Source organism: Hoplias malabaricus, chromosome 5 (genome assembly GCF_029633855.1).
Source record: "Hoplias malabaricus isolate fHopMal1 chromosome 5, fHopMal1.hap1, whole genome shotgun sequence".
Lineage (NCBI taxonomy): Eukaryota > Metazoa > Chordata > Actinopteri > Characiformes > Erythrinidae > Hoplias > Hoplias malabaricus.
The window spans coordinates 14,197,390-14,213,333 of record NC_089804.1 but is presented as its reverse complement, the minus strand read 5'-3'; the positions used below and the strand labels follow the sequence as shown (position 1 = coordinate 14,213,333).

Below are 15,944 nucleotides of genomic sequence, written 5' to 3'. Positions count from 1 at the left end.
ATTCCACTTTGCGTCATGAAACATTGGCCTGTGATGTTGACAGTGTGTCATAAACGTGAATCAGTGAATCCCTACATCAATAATTCCACACACCATGATGGTTTCAAGCTTATTTCAGATTTATAACCGATGTTTGTGTCCATCGTTCCACTGTGAAAAGACAACGCTGTGGGTCTGAAAGGCTGTGGGGCTGACATGACGTCCTTATTGTGGAAAGGAAATAGATACAAAAGGAAGAAACTGCAAAGAAAGAAGTTGCTTGTGTTCTCAGAGCAATGGGCTGACCACCCCAGACCCCAGACCTGAAAGAAAGTGAATAGTTTTGGGATTACTTAGATCATGAGGAGCAGAAACAACAGCATATTACACTTTGTGTGGAAAAGTGAAAGCAAGTTTCCAGAAAAGAATGAAAGCTGTAACAAAAGTGGAAAAAGGGACAGTGTTAAAAGGCTATGAAGAGAAAGGGAAGGCCATATTCTATTATTTCAAAACTGGACGACAACAGCCTCTCCTCACACAAACCCTGCACACACACACAATCATTCACACTTTGGCTAGGACACCATGGCTAGGCTCCATAAAATTGGAACCAATCGGTGAATCCCTACATCATTACTCCCACACACCAAAACACTTTCACATTCCTTAGCACCAGTTAACCATACTGAGGAAACAAGGCGGAGCATGGTTTGAAGGCGTTTGGCACAGAGCAGGGTGGAAATGTACTGGAATGGTTTTATTTTTTTATTTAGAACCATTGGATCCTGAAGTGGAAAGGAGGATATATTCTTTATATTCCATTGACCACTAATTGCTAAGTAATACATGCTAGCAGTGCTTTTATAACTAATGTGTGCTTGAAATATGAACAAAATTAATAATAGAATATGTTCCAAAATAAAGAGAATTCTAATATAAGAACAACATATATCTCGGCTTGACTTTGGTCATGGTTCTCAGGGTTTATTGCATAATAAAATCAGCTGAGAATATATAAAACATGATTATAGTTGATTTTACTTTTTTTTTTTTTAGTTGCTAACTCTTCGTGTTAAGATAAGTTTCTATCTAGTTTTTCGCAAACCACTCTTTTTTTTATGTTCCTTTTTTTTTTATCGGACACTGCCTGTTTTCATATTCTGCCAGTTTCATTTTCTTGAAACTACTTGTTTCAGTGGTGAGCCCATTTTGCTTTCCACCTGTTTTCATAACTCACCCATTAGATGTCCCAGCTTTTATTGTACTGCCCCTTTTACTTCCTACCTGTTTTCGAGAGATAAGGAAGGGCGTATTCACTTATTTCACTGGCTTAAAATGCTTCTAAGAAATGTTGCAATACACTTTTCTCTAATCGATACTTCAGCTGGTCAACAGCAACCTCCCCCTCGCGCACAAACCCTGAACAAACACACACACACTCACACACACTTTCACTCTGTGGCTGGGACACTGACTGCACAGCATCGTAATGGCTGAAATCAAGACTCCGGAAGATTTAGTTGCCAGATCCCAGGAGGCTAAAAAATCTGCTTACTGTATATACAGCAATTTCAGAGTTGGAGCAGCTCTGCTATCTACTGATGGAACTGTTTTCACTGGTGAGGACAAATAGGGCTACACATATATTCACTATGGATGTCTCAGGCTCATACTTCAACAACGGGAGTCGTATGTAACATTATGGCTGTAATGTGATAGCTGCAGGTCATCACAGCAATGATGTCTGTCACTGAAATTTAAAACTGTTTTTTCACTGTGTGTTTCTAAATATATGCAACATCAACAAATCATTAACATATTAATTCACAGTGGTTTGTTATGAAATGCTGAATATAAGAGAAATTGGTGATGATATGTACCTCTTAACTCTTTATGAATATTTTACATTGGTTGTTTACTTTGGTTGTCAACTTTTTTATATTTGAGAGATGTAAATACAGACCCAAATAAGATTTATGTTTAAGACTTAACACCATTTTCATGTCATCATTAGATGAAAAAAAGATTATAGAGTTAAATGCAGTGGGTTAAATTTGGAGTACAAGTTCCTAATGTGTGCAGCACAAATAGCAAAGTGTTTATTCATTTTTTCATTCTTTGTCTTTATTTTGTATTGGTAAGTTATGTCTTTCATATTTATTGTATCATTTTTTAATGCATGCTTTATTTGGACCCAGACGTGACGTTTCACAAGGTCTTAACAAGCAGAAACCAATGTCTCAGACATAGCTTGACCATTATAATTTAGTAAAAAGGTGGTTTTTAAAATGTTTTGAAGGACTGCCCTTGTTGCCAAAGGTACCAAACAGACAAACTGCGTGAGAACACAAAGCACAAGAAAGGAACAGACAGACCACAATGAAATACAAAGGGAAGCGAATCGAGAAGCAAGGACGAGACAAATAGACTATTGACAGATGAGCGAGAGACACAAACAGACTTGAAAAGGAACAGGAATGAGGAACAGATGAGACAAACAGACTAGTGACAGACGAGCAAGAGTGAAATGTCCAACAACCAGGAGATCAACACAAAGGAACTTAAATATACAACATAGACAAGGGACACCTGAGACAGATAATGAGGGGGTAGGATTACAGAAGAGACACAGATGCACACACTGACGAGGAGGCGGAACTAAGGCGGGACTAGGGCGGAGACAACAACAACAACAAAGAGCCATGTGCTACATGAGCACATGGTGAGGAAAAGTACTACATATAAAATAGCTACATTCCTTCTGCCCTCAGAGAAGTACCATTCTATAGAGTAGATACACTCCTCCTACCCTCAGAGCAGTACCACTCTATACAGTAGATACACTCCTCCTACCCTCAGAGCAGTGCCACACTATACAGTAGTGACATACCTCCTGCCCTCAGAACAGTATAACACTATATAGTAGCTAGATTTCTCCTGCCCTCAGAGCAGTACCGCACTATACAGTAGTCACATACCCCCTGCCCTCAGAGCAGTACCACAATACAGTAGCTACATTCCCCCTGCCATTAGAGCAGTGCTGTTACAATACACAGTACATTTCCGCCTTAAGTCTAGAATTAAGCAGTAAAATAGTAATTAAAACAATGTTTAAGTAAGCATGATTTACCTAAAAAAAACAGAGCAGTCACAGTTAAACTGAAATAACTCACTCCCAAATATATATAAGGATGCCTAGCATGGGGTTGCATGTAAACATGTAGCTAACATAGCTACCAGTGACCATTATGTGATATTTCATTGTCATTACAATTAGCTAAATAAGCTCTCAAATGCACACTTCACTTCTTGGTTCTCCAACAAATCAAGCTAGCAAAGTTATATTTGTCTGTGAAATGATACCAATGGGACATCATTCAAACTGCTAGCTGACATCAGTTAAACTATGAGGTTAATCGGCTAACTTGCACTTACTCAGTTGAAGTTTGCTAAACAAGATAATCTCAGATAACCACATAATACAAATAAAAATTAAGAATGCTTAACTTCTGTTTAAGTTTGCTACAACTTTCTAAGCTACTCAATCACAGTCTTCCACTGCCAGGAGGTTTTATTATTATTATTTTTATGCTGCATATTTTGTCCGAACTCCACTACAATTTGATTGGTTATCTCTCTAAACCTCTAATTTTTCTTTCTGCCCCGAGAACAAGTTTGTGTACCTAAAAGTCACATCTGCTATTTTGTGTCCTACCTGTTCTTGTACTCCGCCTTATTGTGTGTCTTATTTTTGTACTCTACCCATGTTTGTCCTCCACCTGTTTCTCATAATCCACTTATTTTCATTCATTATCTGTAACCGCTTATCCAAATCAGGGTCACGGTGGGTCCAGAGCCTACCTGGAATCATTGTGCGCAAGGCGGGAATACACCCTGGAGGGGGCGCCAGTACTTCACAGGGCAACACAGACACACACACATTCACACCTACGGACACTTTTGAGTCGCCAATCCACCTACCAACATGTGTTTTTGGACTGTGGGAGGACACAGGGAGAACACACCACGCTCCTCACAGACAGTCACCTGGAGCGGGAATCAAACCCACAACCTCCAGGCCCCTGGAGCTGTGTGACTGCGACACTACCTGCTGCGCCACCATTCCGCCCTCACTTATTTTCAACAAAATGTTAATGTAGTTTGGGAAATATATTTAAATAATGATACACATGAAGGATCTCAATCTATGTGTAATTAAAACCTGTACTGCTTCAAAATGCACAAATTAGTGGAAATTTTTATTTGAAATATTGGATTAATGACACTGCCTGAAATCTCATTTTAATTCTGAGATTAAATTCATCCACCAGGTGATTATATTGTTCCATTATCATTACTCCATTGTGTGTCACTGATTCCTTTTCATGATAATTACTGCATTATTGGTTTAAATATTAAAATCTGAGATAATTTATTGCTTCTTCTACAGGATGTAATGTAGAAAATGCCTGCTACAATCTTGGAATTTGTGCTGAGAGGACTGCTATCGCCAAAGCCGTGTCAGAGGGACATAGAGATTTCAATGCTATTGCTATAGCTAGGTGTGAACTAATTCACATCATCATTACATAAATGACTGCACTTAATACTGTATTGTACATAATATTTAATACATTTATGCTATATATAGTCTTAGGCTATTTAATTCATCGTCTTCTTTCTTTAGTGACATGGAGGATGAGTATATCTCACCATGTGGTGGTTGCAGACAATTTATGAGAGAGGTTAGTTTTCATTATGATACTAGGTGTTTTGAATGTGTATGTGAATCATTCATAGAGTTGAACCAGACCATTTTACTGAAAGCAGATGTAGAGCTGTTTCCTGTAATGTTGAGTAGCACCTAATTTCTTACAAGAAAGTGTATCTACTCGGTGGCCACCTTGTTGAACATTCTAAAAAATTTTAACCACTGATCATTCTTCTGCTTGACACTGACTTGGTCTTCTTATTTTTGCAGTTTGGCTTGAAGTGGGAAGTCTACTTATCAAAGCCGGATGGGTCTTTTATGAAGACTACAGTTGAGGAGCTCCTCCCAAACTCCTTTGGCCCTGAAGACCTAAAGGAGAAAAGAATAGTTCAGGCTGAACATAGTCAATAAACATCACTAACAAACAAAATTAACAAAGGACAATGTGGAATACATGGGCAGTGTCAAACTTTTTAACATCTGTGACTCAGCCCAAATGTCTAGAACCATACTCACATCTGAACATTTATTTGCCCATTTACAGCAATAGTTTGAACTTTTAGACGACTGAATTCCTAAAGTAATCAGTGCAATCAATGTGCAAAACATAATAGTTGCTGACTAATTTTCATTACTGCCCTAGAAAAAGATGCATGAATTTGTGGAGTGAAATTTAGGGGTGGACAAACTTCATCAACATTTCTGTGTCTGATCCAATCATACCAGAACAACACATGCTAACACACCACCACTGAAAGTCATCCACCAGATCTGTGGCGGTCCTAATCATTGGAGAACAAAGTAAAAAAGGGGCTAAAGCATTGTAAATGTAGAAATACAAAATGCATACACATTTAACAGCACATTCATGGCTTGTTTTGCAATTCTGCTTTTAATTACATTTAAAGTATTCAGTATACCAACGGGGCTGTGCAGAGGTGCAGTGCAACAACTAAAATAAGGTTAATCATATAAAAGGAATTATTATTATTTACATATTTAGTTATATTTTTTTGCTATTTAAATTTTACATAACTTTAAACAATGCTTCAATGTGTATTACATAACACAGTAATGTTATTGAAATGTTATATACAAAAGTCTGGCATTTGTCACATATAAACGGGTCAGTTTCTGTTGCTAATGGCTGTGATTCACTCCTCTTCAAAAATGTTATTTACATTTTTACTATCCACCACTGCTTGCTCAAGCTTGCTTACTGAGGTGAATGACTAACATTCAGGGCTCTCGAGTTTTGACGTTTGCTAGGATTGAGATGGGGGTTGTCTGGTTCTGTCACCTGGGGGAGGGGGGTTGGGGTGAAGGGTGAAGATCCAAGAACTCTGTCAACAATAACCAGCTAAAAGAACTTCTACAATGGTTTTTAAACCTTTCGTTAATATTAATTAGAAGACAGTATATTTTTTAATTGATTTAACCATTCCAATTAGAATATTTTTATTGTTTATTTATTAATATTTTTAACTGTAGTATCTGAAAAATACTCATTTACACTAACACAATAGTGGCAAATCTTCCAGGTCTTAAACTCTACAGTATTATATTCCTGCAGTGAAGAAAGCCTGCAGATTTAGGACCGTAGTTTCTGCAATTCTAGGACCCTGTGTTTTTGTGACACTGGCCCCTAATATACAAGAGGCTCAAATTTTGCAGTTTTAGGACCACAGTTGTAGGACCCTATCCATATTAACGATCATTTTAAAGGCTTATTCTGCACAATAATAAGCTTTATCTGCTTATAGTTTAAATGCTTATTCTGCCCAAATATACTTTGTCTAACATCTTATAATTCATCTTAAAGGCTTCCCAGTAAACATTTAGCCGTTGATTCAACGTTGAAATAACGTAATGACTGCCGTCTAATCAACGTTCTCTTAAGGTTGAAAATTAAAGTTGAAAAGACGTCCAAACACAGACATTGAAAAGACGACTATTCGACGTATTTTGGACGTCCATTGACGTTATTAATTGGTCCCGAAATAAACTACTTGTATAAAACGCATTTTGGACGTCCACTGACGTTATCGATTGGTCACCACTAAACTAACTTATTAAGATGGATTTTGGACGTCCATTGACGTTTAAATTATGTCCTTGGCGGACAGACTACTTTTAGACCTATTTTGAACGTCCAGGGACGTTCCTTGTTTACTGGGTTATTCCACCCAGATAAAAACTGATTTGTTTAAATGCTTATTCCACCTGTATAACTGCTTATAGTTTAGATTATTTTGGTAGATTATTTCTATTGCTACTTGGCAATAAATCTTATAAATCAGCTCTTTATTTACCACCCTGTTAAAGTCTTCCACTTCACTGAAAAAGTAGAGGCATCATTGTTCTCTTAACAGAAATACTAGTATCACTTAAAAAATGTTCATAAACTGATGTTGCTCATTTGAAATTAAAGCTGTCATCAATAGTGATACTTCAATAAAGATTTCATTGCATTATGTAAAACACTTGTTCTCTACTCTTACTTGTGATAATAAACAGGACCACAGAGGAAGACTTGCTCAGCCTGCTCCAATGTGACTTCTTTTTTTAACCACAGCCAGGGCAGATGTAATGGCCTACCAAATGAAAAGGGATCATTTTTATAAGTAAATACATTGAATTATACCATTATGGCTAAACAGAATATAGAATATAGGCAGTGTTGGGCTTGGCCCCTTAGCTACACTGAACCACTCAATGTTTCAGCATACTAAGAAATTTTAGAGTTCATGCTCCCAAATGTATGGGAACAGTTCCTTCCTGTTTCAACATAACTGCTCACCAATGGACTAAGAATGGTATGTCACTCAGAGTTCACATGTGTTCAAAGGCAGGAGGGCAAAAACTTTTGGCAACATTGTTTTATATATATATATATTTAACACACTACATAGTGTGTTAAAATAGTACATTAAATTGTACGTTTATATATATATATATGTGTGTGTGTGTGTGTGTGTGTGTGTGTGTGTGTTTTTAACGCACTTCTGTACGTCAACGTACAATTTAGTGTACTATTTTAACACACTATGTAGTACAGGAAACCCTATCGCGAGATCACGTGTCATGTGACTTTGGCCATGCTCCATGTCAGCCAATCGGAGTGAGGTAAACATTGTCCTTCATACGCAGTTCTCACGGGGACCGAACAGTTCAGGGGTTATTAGACATATATCGTTTCTTGTCTGACGGCCTGCGGCGAGATGTCGGTGAAACACGCATTGAGCCGGGGTCTGGAGCTGGGACGGTCTTTCTTCCAGCTCGGGATCCTAAAGTCGGGCGGCCGGGTCGCGTTAAAGCTCCGAGGAGGGGAGCGGCCGCGGCCCCGGTTAGCCCCCGCAGCTCGGGCCGTTCTCTCCCAACCGCAGACCCAGCCGCTGCTGCCAGCTCGGTACCGCTTTCTCCGGGCGTCTCTCCGCGGCCTCGCCGCTCAGCTGCAGGCGTCGGGGCTCCGCAGACTGTACGGGGGAGGATCGGGGCCAAGGAACAGAGCCGTGTTCCTGGCCTTCGGAGTGGGTCTCGGTCTGATCGAGCAGCAGCTGGAGGAGGACCGCAGGAGCGCCGCCACATGCCACGAGATTCAGGTACAGTCAGGTATTTACCATCGCAGAACTACGACTGATACAGAGGAAGTTATGGACATTTTGTTTGAGTTTCCGCTCCGCCCTCAATGAGGGGTTAATTATAGTCTGCTGCCTGTGACTAAGGTTAAACAAACACTGCTCAAGTGAGACTCAGATTCAGTGACCTGTATTTAGTTTTGGGTTTACATACATTATCAGTCACTTAAAATAATTCAGCATTTACAGGTTCACGTGTAGACTACTGCAAAGCTTATATGATTTCTCCAACGTGAATGGCTCCTTTAATGGCCTGCAGCTCAAAAGCTGACAGGATTTATCCTGATTTTCTGCACCCACCAGTTAACCCTACTCTCTCTCTCTCTCTCTCTCTCTCTCTCTAATTTATTCATTTATTTTACTACTATTTCCCCATGAAGACACACTTCAGGCAGAAGAAGTTCCAGAGCCCATTAAAGCCGTTCACCTCGGGGTATAAACTGGAGGACTATGTGATTGGGAAGCAGATAGGAAAAGGTTGCAATGCTGCTGTTTATGAGGCTGCGGCTCCGTTTGCCCCGTTGAGAGAGAGCACCCCAGGTTGCCTAGTGGAGCTGAAAACAGATGAAGAAGAAATCAACGTCACAGAATCGCAGAGACTTGGCAACACAGCCAGCTACCCACTTGCAGTGAAAATGATGTGGAACATTGGGGTAAGGACATATAAGGACACTTGAATCTGTCACCTTTACAAGAGTAAATTGTCCCACTCTGTGCTGTGGATTGTGGTGTTTTTTTGTGGTCATGGAAAAAAGCAGACCTATCAGCCATGTGCAGTCAGAGTATTTCCAAATGATAGCTTTTGATTTCAACAACATTTCCTGTGGGCCTTGCAGGCAGGATCCTCTAGTGAGGCTATCCTTAGTTCCATGTCCCAAGAGCTGGTCCCTGCAAGCCCTCAAGCCTTGAAGAAGGAAAAAGGAGAGATAGTTCTTAGTGGGTGAGTATAAGGCTTGTTTTTTTCCTGATAGTTCATTCATTCATTGTCTGTAACCACTTATACACTTCAGGGTGAGTCCAGAGCCTATCCAGAATCACTGGGTGCAAAGCCGGAACACACCTTCGCAAGACAACACGCACTCACACATTCACTCACACACTCTCACCTACAGACACTTCTGAGTCACCAATCCACCTACCAACATGTGTTTTTGGATTGTGGGAGGAAAATGGAGCACCCGGAGAAAACCCACACATACACAGGGAGAACACACCAAACTCTTCACAGAGAGTGACGGAGCGGGGCTCCTGATAATTCATGCATATTCAAATTTAACATGCTGAGCTCTGTTTGCAGGCATTTTGGAAGTGTGCCCAAAAGAGTGACTGCTCACCCCAATGTTATTCGAGTGTACCGGGCTTTCACTGCTGAGGTCCCACTGCTGCCTGGTGCTGAAGTAGAGTATCCTGCTGCACTGCCCAGCAGACTCAACCCTGCAGGCATGGGCAACAACTGCACCCTCTTTCTTGTCATGAGAAAGTAAGGACAAAATTACACTCCTACTGTGCCTTTAGGACTGATATACATCACTCTGTGCTGATCTGCAAAAAATGGGATCCTGCCAAAAACGACAGAACCAAGTACTTAACAAATAATAACATTTCAACACTTCTTTTATATATACTTTGAAGCACTTTAGTGCAGTGGATGCCAACCAGTCAATCTCCAAGACCATACAAGTTGATTGCGATAAATCATGGCTGCTTCAGTATCGCGTTTAAATTACTATAGCAGCGTGATTCTGCAGTGGTTCACGAGCTAGTGTTAATTAAGGCGGGACATTCCACGGTCACAGGAGGTTTGTGTCCATAAATATGACACGCAAATTTGCGTCCCTGAGCAAATAGATGCTGGTGCTCTACGCTGTCTCTGCCCTGTCTTAGCCGACACGGCGGGGGCGCCGATAGTTTCAGTTTCAAAACAGGACAGATTACACAAATACTTAACGTGGAATACAAATTACAACACACACAAGAGTCACACTACACTCTAAAGCAAAGCAGGTTTTGGGTAATTCTGTAAAACACTGAGGACTGATTCATGCTGATGAATGCTATTGTCCTGTAGTTACCCATGTACTCTTCGTCAGTACCTGGAGGTGTGTGTGCCGGGCTGCAGGCAGGGCTCCATGATGCTGCTGCAGCTGCTGGAGGCTGTGGATCATCTTTGCAGTCAGAGCATTGCCCACAGAGACCTCAAATCAGACAACATCCTGTTAGAGTTCGACTCAGGTTAGTGTGCAATTTGTAGAATTTGTAAAACCCTTTCCCCTTTTACATTTTCTCCATTTCAAAATGACACTCAAAATGAAAGTCAAGGTAGATGTCCTCAATGTTTGTTTTTCTGCACATAGGCGGACCATATAGATCATGAGTTTCTTATAATCAGTTACAGAACCAGGAGACATCAGCCAATAGTATCACTGAGAGAAACAGCCCTGACCCCATCCCCAAAGAGGGATATTTCCACATGCAAAATGCTCAAACGTGCAGGGTTATGTTCTCCCCCTGGTGCATTTGCACACTTTACTTTAGATGTTAATATGATGCCAATGAATTATTTAAAACTAGAAGTTTAAACATGATCCAATTAAAAGTCTGTATTTCTTTTTGTGCTCGAATTCTAATTTTATGATGGTTTTTCGCAGTTGGCTGCCCCAGACTTGTCATCACTGACTTTGGCTGCTGTCTGGCAGAGGAGGCCTTGGGCATGAAACTGCCCTTCACCACTCGCTGGGTGAACAGAGGAGGGAATGCCTGCCTTATGGCACCTGAGGTAACATCTCTGAATTCTTCTTCCTTTATTGCTTTACCTGTCCAGCATTAAACAGTAGTTCAATAGATACCTTCTCCTGTATTTGTTCTGCAAATGAACTGAATTTCAAAATGCATGCAAATGCCTTCAGGTGTCCACTGCTGTACCGGGTCCTGGTGTGGTGATCGACTACAGTAAAGCAGATGCCTGGGCAGTGGGGGCTGTTGCCTATGAAATTTTTGGTCAGCCAAATCCGTTTTACAACCTGACAGGCCTGGAGAGCCGCAGCTATCAAGAGAAGCAGCTTCCACCGCTGCCAGCCAGTGCCCCTGAACACGTGCAGCTGGTGGTGAAGTTGCTTTTGCGTAGGAACCCAAATAAGGTGGGAACTCTGTTTTTTTTCTGCTCCAAGTCTTTCATTCTCTGACTGTTCTGAACTGAATTTTTGTCCTGTAGCGTCCCAGTGCCCGTGTGGCTGCCAACATCCTGCACCTTAGACTGTGGGGCAGAAGAGCTCTGAACAGCCTGAGCCCAGACAGCATGGGTAAGATGGCTGAGTGGCTGCTGTGCCAATCTGCTGTGGTAATGCTGAAGGGATGTGGACCCAGAGGTAGCTCTGTGGAGGCTGAGCTCCAAAGAGGATTCCTTGCCAATCTGGACCTGGAGGAGCTCCGTATGGCCTTGGGCTACCTGATGTGCGGACGAGAGCTGTGGCAGAACATTAATCACTGAGAGGCCAGATTGTGATAAGCTTTTTTTAAGATATTGGCCTTTAGATGTAAATGAGAAGTTAACCCAAAAATCTGATATAAACCATAGTAGTTATTGCTATCTGGCGTAATATAGACCTGTGGATATGATACAGTCAGATACTGTTTTTCTGATTGTGTTGATGTAATAGTATTTTATGCACTATGCACATTTTTGGCGCCCTCTTACATAGTCATTAAATACAAAGCCTGTATTCAGGAGTCGAGACACTGTTTTTCAGTTACATTTTTCAGAGTGCGGTGATGTGTAAATCAGTTAAAATCTATATTTATGGAAAGTAAAAAGACAATATTTTTGATGTAGAAACTGACAGATTGTAATTATTTAGTTATTTATTTCTAATATATGCCCATTTTAAATCCATGTCCAGCAACTCGTTCCAAAAGCATTGGGCCCGGGGCATGTTTACCACTGTGTTGCATCACCTCTTCTTTAAAAAATACTGTAAATATTTGGGAACTGAAGACATCAAGTGCTGTAGTTTTGAAAGTCAAATACTTTCCCGTTCTTGCTTATTATGATTTTAGCAGCATTTTGCTCCTATTTACAGTTTGCATAGCGTCTCAACTGTTTTGGAAATGGGGTTTATATGAGACTGCACAATCTGGCAACATGCTGCTTCTGACCAGTGTAAAAGTTCTGTTCCTTGTAGAAATATTTTTGTTATAAACAATGCAGTGGGCCTGTTCTCTCTTTGTTCACTAAATAAAGCAATAAAATGATTATAAAACTTTACCTGGACATATGATCTGTTTGTTTATATGTATTGTGTGTGTGTGCAATAATACTATTTGATAGTAGATACCATCAACCATATTATGACCACTTGTTTCTAAAATCACTGTCCAAAGTCCGAAGTTCTATTATTAGAATTATTATAAAAGTCCGAAGTTCTATTATTACAGACTGTTGTCTCTGTTGCTCTGTGTGTGTGTGTGTGTGTGTGTATATATATGTCACACCTTGCTCACTGGTGAGGGTAGTGTACAATAGCACCTTCAGTGCACAGGTGCTTTATTTAGTCAAATGTGGGGAAAGAAAAAGAAAAGTATTGGAGGGAACAATCTTTTCTCTTCCAATATAAAGATACTTTCTCAGCACAACTATTCAGCCAACTCTCCAACCTTCACTCCCCTCCTTCTGTCCTCAAAATGAGTCCTTATATAGACTCCTAGTGGCTTAACTAATTCACTATGTACCACTCCTCCTCTTCTACAGGGGGAGACAGTTACAACTGAAGGATAATAAGAAATGCAATTGTACTCTGCAAAATCCTTGTTCAAAAAGTGACTACTTGATATTAATCAACTACAAACACACATCATGAACAAGGTTCAATTTAAAATGAAAATAAAAAATATTTCCAGTCATACACCCCCCCCCCCCCACACACACACACACACTCAAATATATATATATATATACACACACTTGGGATTACTTGGATTTCTGCATAAAATCAGAATATCACAATACACAAACACAAATACACTAATACTGTACAAAAAAAAAATGTTTTTATTGAACGCAACATTTAAACAGCCTTCGAGAGGATCAAGACAATTCCCAGTGAGTCACTGAATAAAAAAGAAAAGGAGAATATACAGAGGGCGGCACAATGGTGCAGCAGGTAGGGTCACAGTCACAGCTCCAGGGACCGGGTGTGAGGAGTGTGGTGTGTTCTCCCTGTGTCTCCGTGGGTTTCCTCCGGGTGTCTGTCTGTGAGGAGTGTGGTGTGTTCTCCCTGTGTCTCCGTGGGTTTCCTCCGGGTGACTTCCTCTGGAGTGATTTAAAAGAAGACTGAAGACTGATTTAAAGCTGCACTCTTGAAAATAAATGTGCTACAACGTTCTGTGAGTGATGCCACATAAAAAACACTTTTAGATCCATCAAGGATTATTTTTATTAATATGTTTAAAAGGGGTAAAGAACCTTAAAAATCAAGCAATGGAACTTTTAAACAATTAAACGGTTCTTCACACTCACATCTCAAACAAACAGGGTTCTTCATAGAACCAAAAGAGTTATTCTATTGCATTGGTCAAAGAACCATTTGTAGCACCTGTGTTTGTAAGCGTGCCAATGCCATAATAAGAATTATTATTATTATTTTAATTAAAACAGGTTGTTTATTTTGCCTTACTCAGATTAGAATGAAGCAAATAGGATATTGAATAGAATCGTTGAATCAAATGAACTATAGCATATTATTTTGTTGCATATTGCTAGGTTGTTTTAAAAAGTCATTTACAAAACATTGTTTAAAAACATACTAAGTGTAAGTTGTGCACTAAACCTATACAAGCTGGAGCTGTAGTTAACTTCTAAAACCTCCTGCTAATGAGTTCAAAACTTATGCTGCACACTGGCAGACACTATGCTGTTTTGACATAGACACGCCCCCAGCTCAAGACAGTTGGCCTCACCAATAAATCTGCTAGTTTCCCACTAGTAAATCCCATGGTGTTCATGTGCCCCTTGAGGCTGCTTATGGAACATTGCAGTTTGAAAGAGGTGATTTTTTTTTATGTTTGTAAATGAAAGACCTGGCTAAAGCTACCTGTTGGTGGACGTTGTCCTCCTTACAGAGGAGGACAAATTCTTTTTTAAAGTATTATTAAGGGAGTCAAAATCATGTAAAATATGACCAATCATATAAAATATGACATAACATTTGCAAAAAACACCTCTTTCAATGTTATGCAGTCAATCATAACGTCAGTATTTACATTGATAGCAGAATACACTGACTTCTGGCAGCAGAACGAAGTGGCAGGTGCCTGTCATTTATTAGCTAGTCACTTCAATCCTGTAGCTCACCAGCAATGTACATACTTATGTTTAGATGTTCTGGCATGTCTTGATTCTTTTGGAAAAAACAATAAACCTAATACCTATTATGGATGGAAGTTACTTGTCAACATGTAGAAATGGCATTTGACGCTGACCTTAAGTGGCAGCTACTTGTCAGGACTTAAAGCCTGCGGTCAGCAAATGGCTGTCTCCGGTGATCTTGACTGTCAGCTGTCTGTCAGCAAGTAGAAACTGCCAGTGAACAGGAACATGATGGATAGCAGCCACTTATGTTCATTTCAGAGTAAACATGCAGAGTTTTATCAATACATAGGTATATAATACACTTGTCTATTACAGTTCTGTGTAGCATTCTGTCAGCAGACTTACAGACTGATTTATCTACATAAAGAGACTGGGCTACAAAGGCCAGACTGGATAACCAACCAGCTGTTAACAAGTATTTTTGACTTCTCAAGGATAGGAGTGAAATTAGCAATACTTTTGTTTTGTTGATACCTAGGTATGTTACAGAATCTTTAAGAGGTATACCACAAATAGAGGAGTGTATGCATTCGTTCACTGACAACAGCTCACACTTATTGAAATGAAGGGATAGGCCTGAGGCCTTAGTAAAACTTTCAACAGTACTAATTGCTAGAGCCACCTGTGACATATCTTTTAAAAACAAAGCCATAGCCAACCGACGTATGGAGATAACTCGGCCTGCAATACTCATTCCCTGAATGAGGCTGTTTTTAATATGAACATTTAAGAGCTCAGTTGCCAAAAGAAAAAGAATATACAGATAGCGGGCATCCCTGTTGAACCCCTCGTTGGAGAGTGAACTAGAAGGTGTACCAGGACACCAAGCATCGTGTGTATCGTTTGGACATTATTACATCACGTCTCATTTCACAAACCCAAACATTCCCTTAATTGGCATGTATCTGTTATATTCTATTTCACTTCTGTCAGCAAAATGACTGCAGACAGTTAGGGCAAGTTTAAATCTATCTAGGGACGTACTTCCCGATTCTAGTCTCTGTTCCCCTCTCTCCTGGGTCATGCCCTGAGGACACAGTGTAATAAGTCCTTTAAGGTCACAATATGTTCTATACTTCAATCAGGAAGTATGTGTCTATAACAATCATTATAGGGTATATTGGTTTATCAGAATCCTTATTATCTCATTACAATGTTTGTTGCATTTTCCCATGATACTTAACAGAGTTATTACTGCACATAGTTTGTACACATCTGTAGGAAAAATAATCAAAACCAAATCTTTTAAGTG

The 15,944-nt window shown here is 39.9% G+C and overlaps 2 protein-coding genes across 2 annotated transcripts; both read left to right on the top strand.

The window, feature by feature from the left end:
• The first annotated feature begins 1,337 nt into the window (after positions 1 to 1,337).
• cdaa (cytidine deaminase a) lies at positions 1,338 to 7,221 on the top strand. The gene is made up of 4 exons (XM_066672092.1): positions 1,338 to 1,598; positions 4,430 to 4,541; positions 4,667 to 4,724; positions 4,961 to 7,221. The coding sequence occupies exons 1-4, from the start codon at positions 1,469 to 1,471 to the stop codon at positions 5,099 to 5,101; spliced, it is 441 nt and encodes a 146-aa protein (XP_066528189.1). The 5' UTR covers positions 1,338 to 1,468; the 3' UTR covers positions 5,102 to 7,221.
• A 600-nt stretch (positions 7,222 to 7,821) lies between these two features.
• Positions 7,822 to 12,571, top strand: pink1 (PTEN induced kinase 1). Its single transcript, XM_066673200.1, has 8 exons — positions 7,822 to 8,292; positions 8,709 to 8,981; positions 9,165 to 9,268; positions 9,626 to 9,808; positions 10,397 to 10,560; positions 10,977 to 11,104; positions 11,235 to 11,465; positions 11,540 to 12,571. The coding sequence occupies exons 1-8, from the start codon at positions 7,912 to 7,914 to the stop codon at positions 11,813 to 11,815; spliced, it is 1,740 nt and encodes a 579-aa protein (XP_066529297.1). The 5' UTR covers positions 7,822 to 7,911; the 3' UTR covers positions 11,816 to 12,571.
• The last annotated feature ends 3,373 nt before the right edge of the window (positions 12,572 to 15,944 follow it).

Bases quoted from the DNA above. Each gene is read 5' to 3' on its own strand.
- pink1 (XM_066673200.1), top strand. From the start codon at position 7,912: ATGTCGGTGAAACACGCATTGAGCCGGGGTCTGGAGCTGGGACGGTCT. The intron at 11,105-11,234 runs GTAACATCTCTG...AAATGCCTTCAG, and splicing joins CCTGCCTTATGGCACCTGAG to GTGTCCACTGCTGTACCGGG. The intron at 11,466-11,539 runs GTGGGAACTCTG...TTTGTCCTGTAG, and splicing joins TGCGTAGGAACCCAAATAAG to CGTCCCAGTGCCCGTGTGGC.
- cdaa (XM_066672092.1), top strand. From the start codon at position 1,469: ATGGCTGAAATCAAGACTCCGGAAGATTTAGTTGCCAGATCCCAGGAG. The intron at 1,599-4,429 runs GTGAGGACAAAT...CTTCTTCTACAG, and splicing joins TGATGGAACTGTTTTCACTG to GATGTAATGTAGAAAATGCC. The intron at 4,542-4,666 runs GTGTGAACTAAT...TTCTTTCTTTAG, and splicing joins AATGCTATTGCTATAGCTAG to TGACATGGAGGATGAGTATA.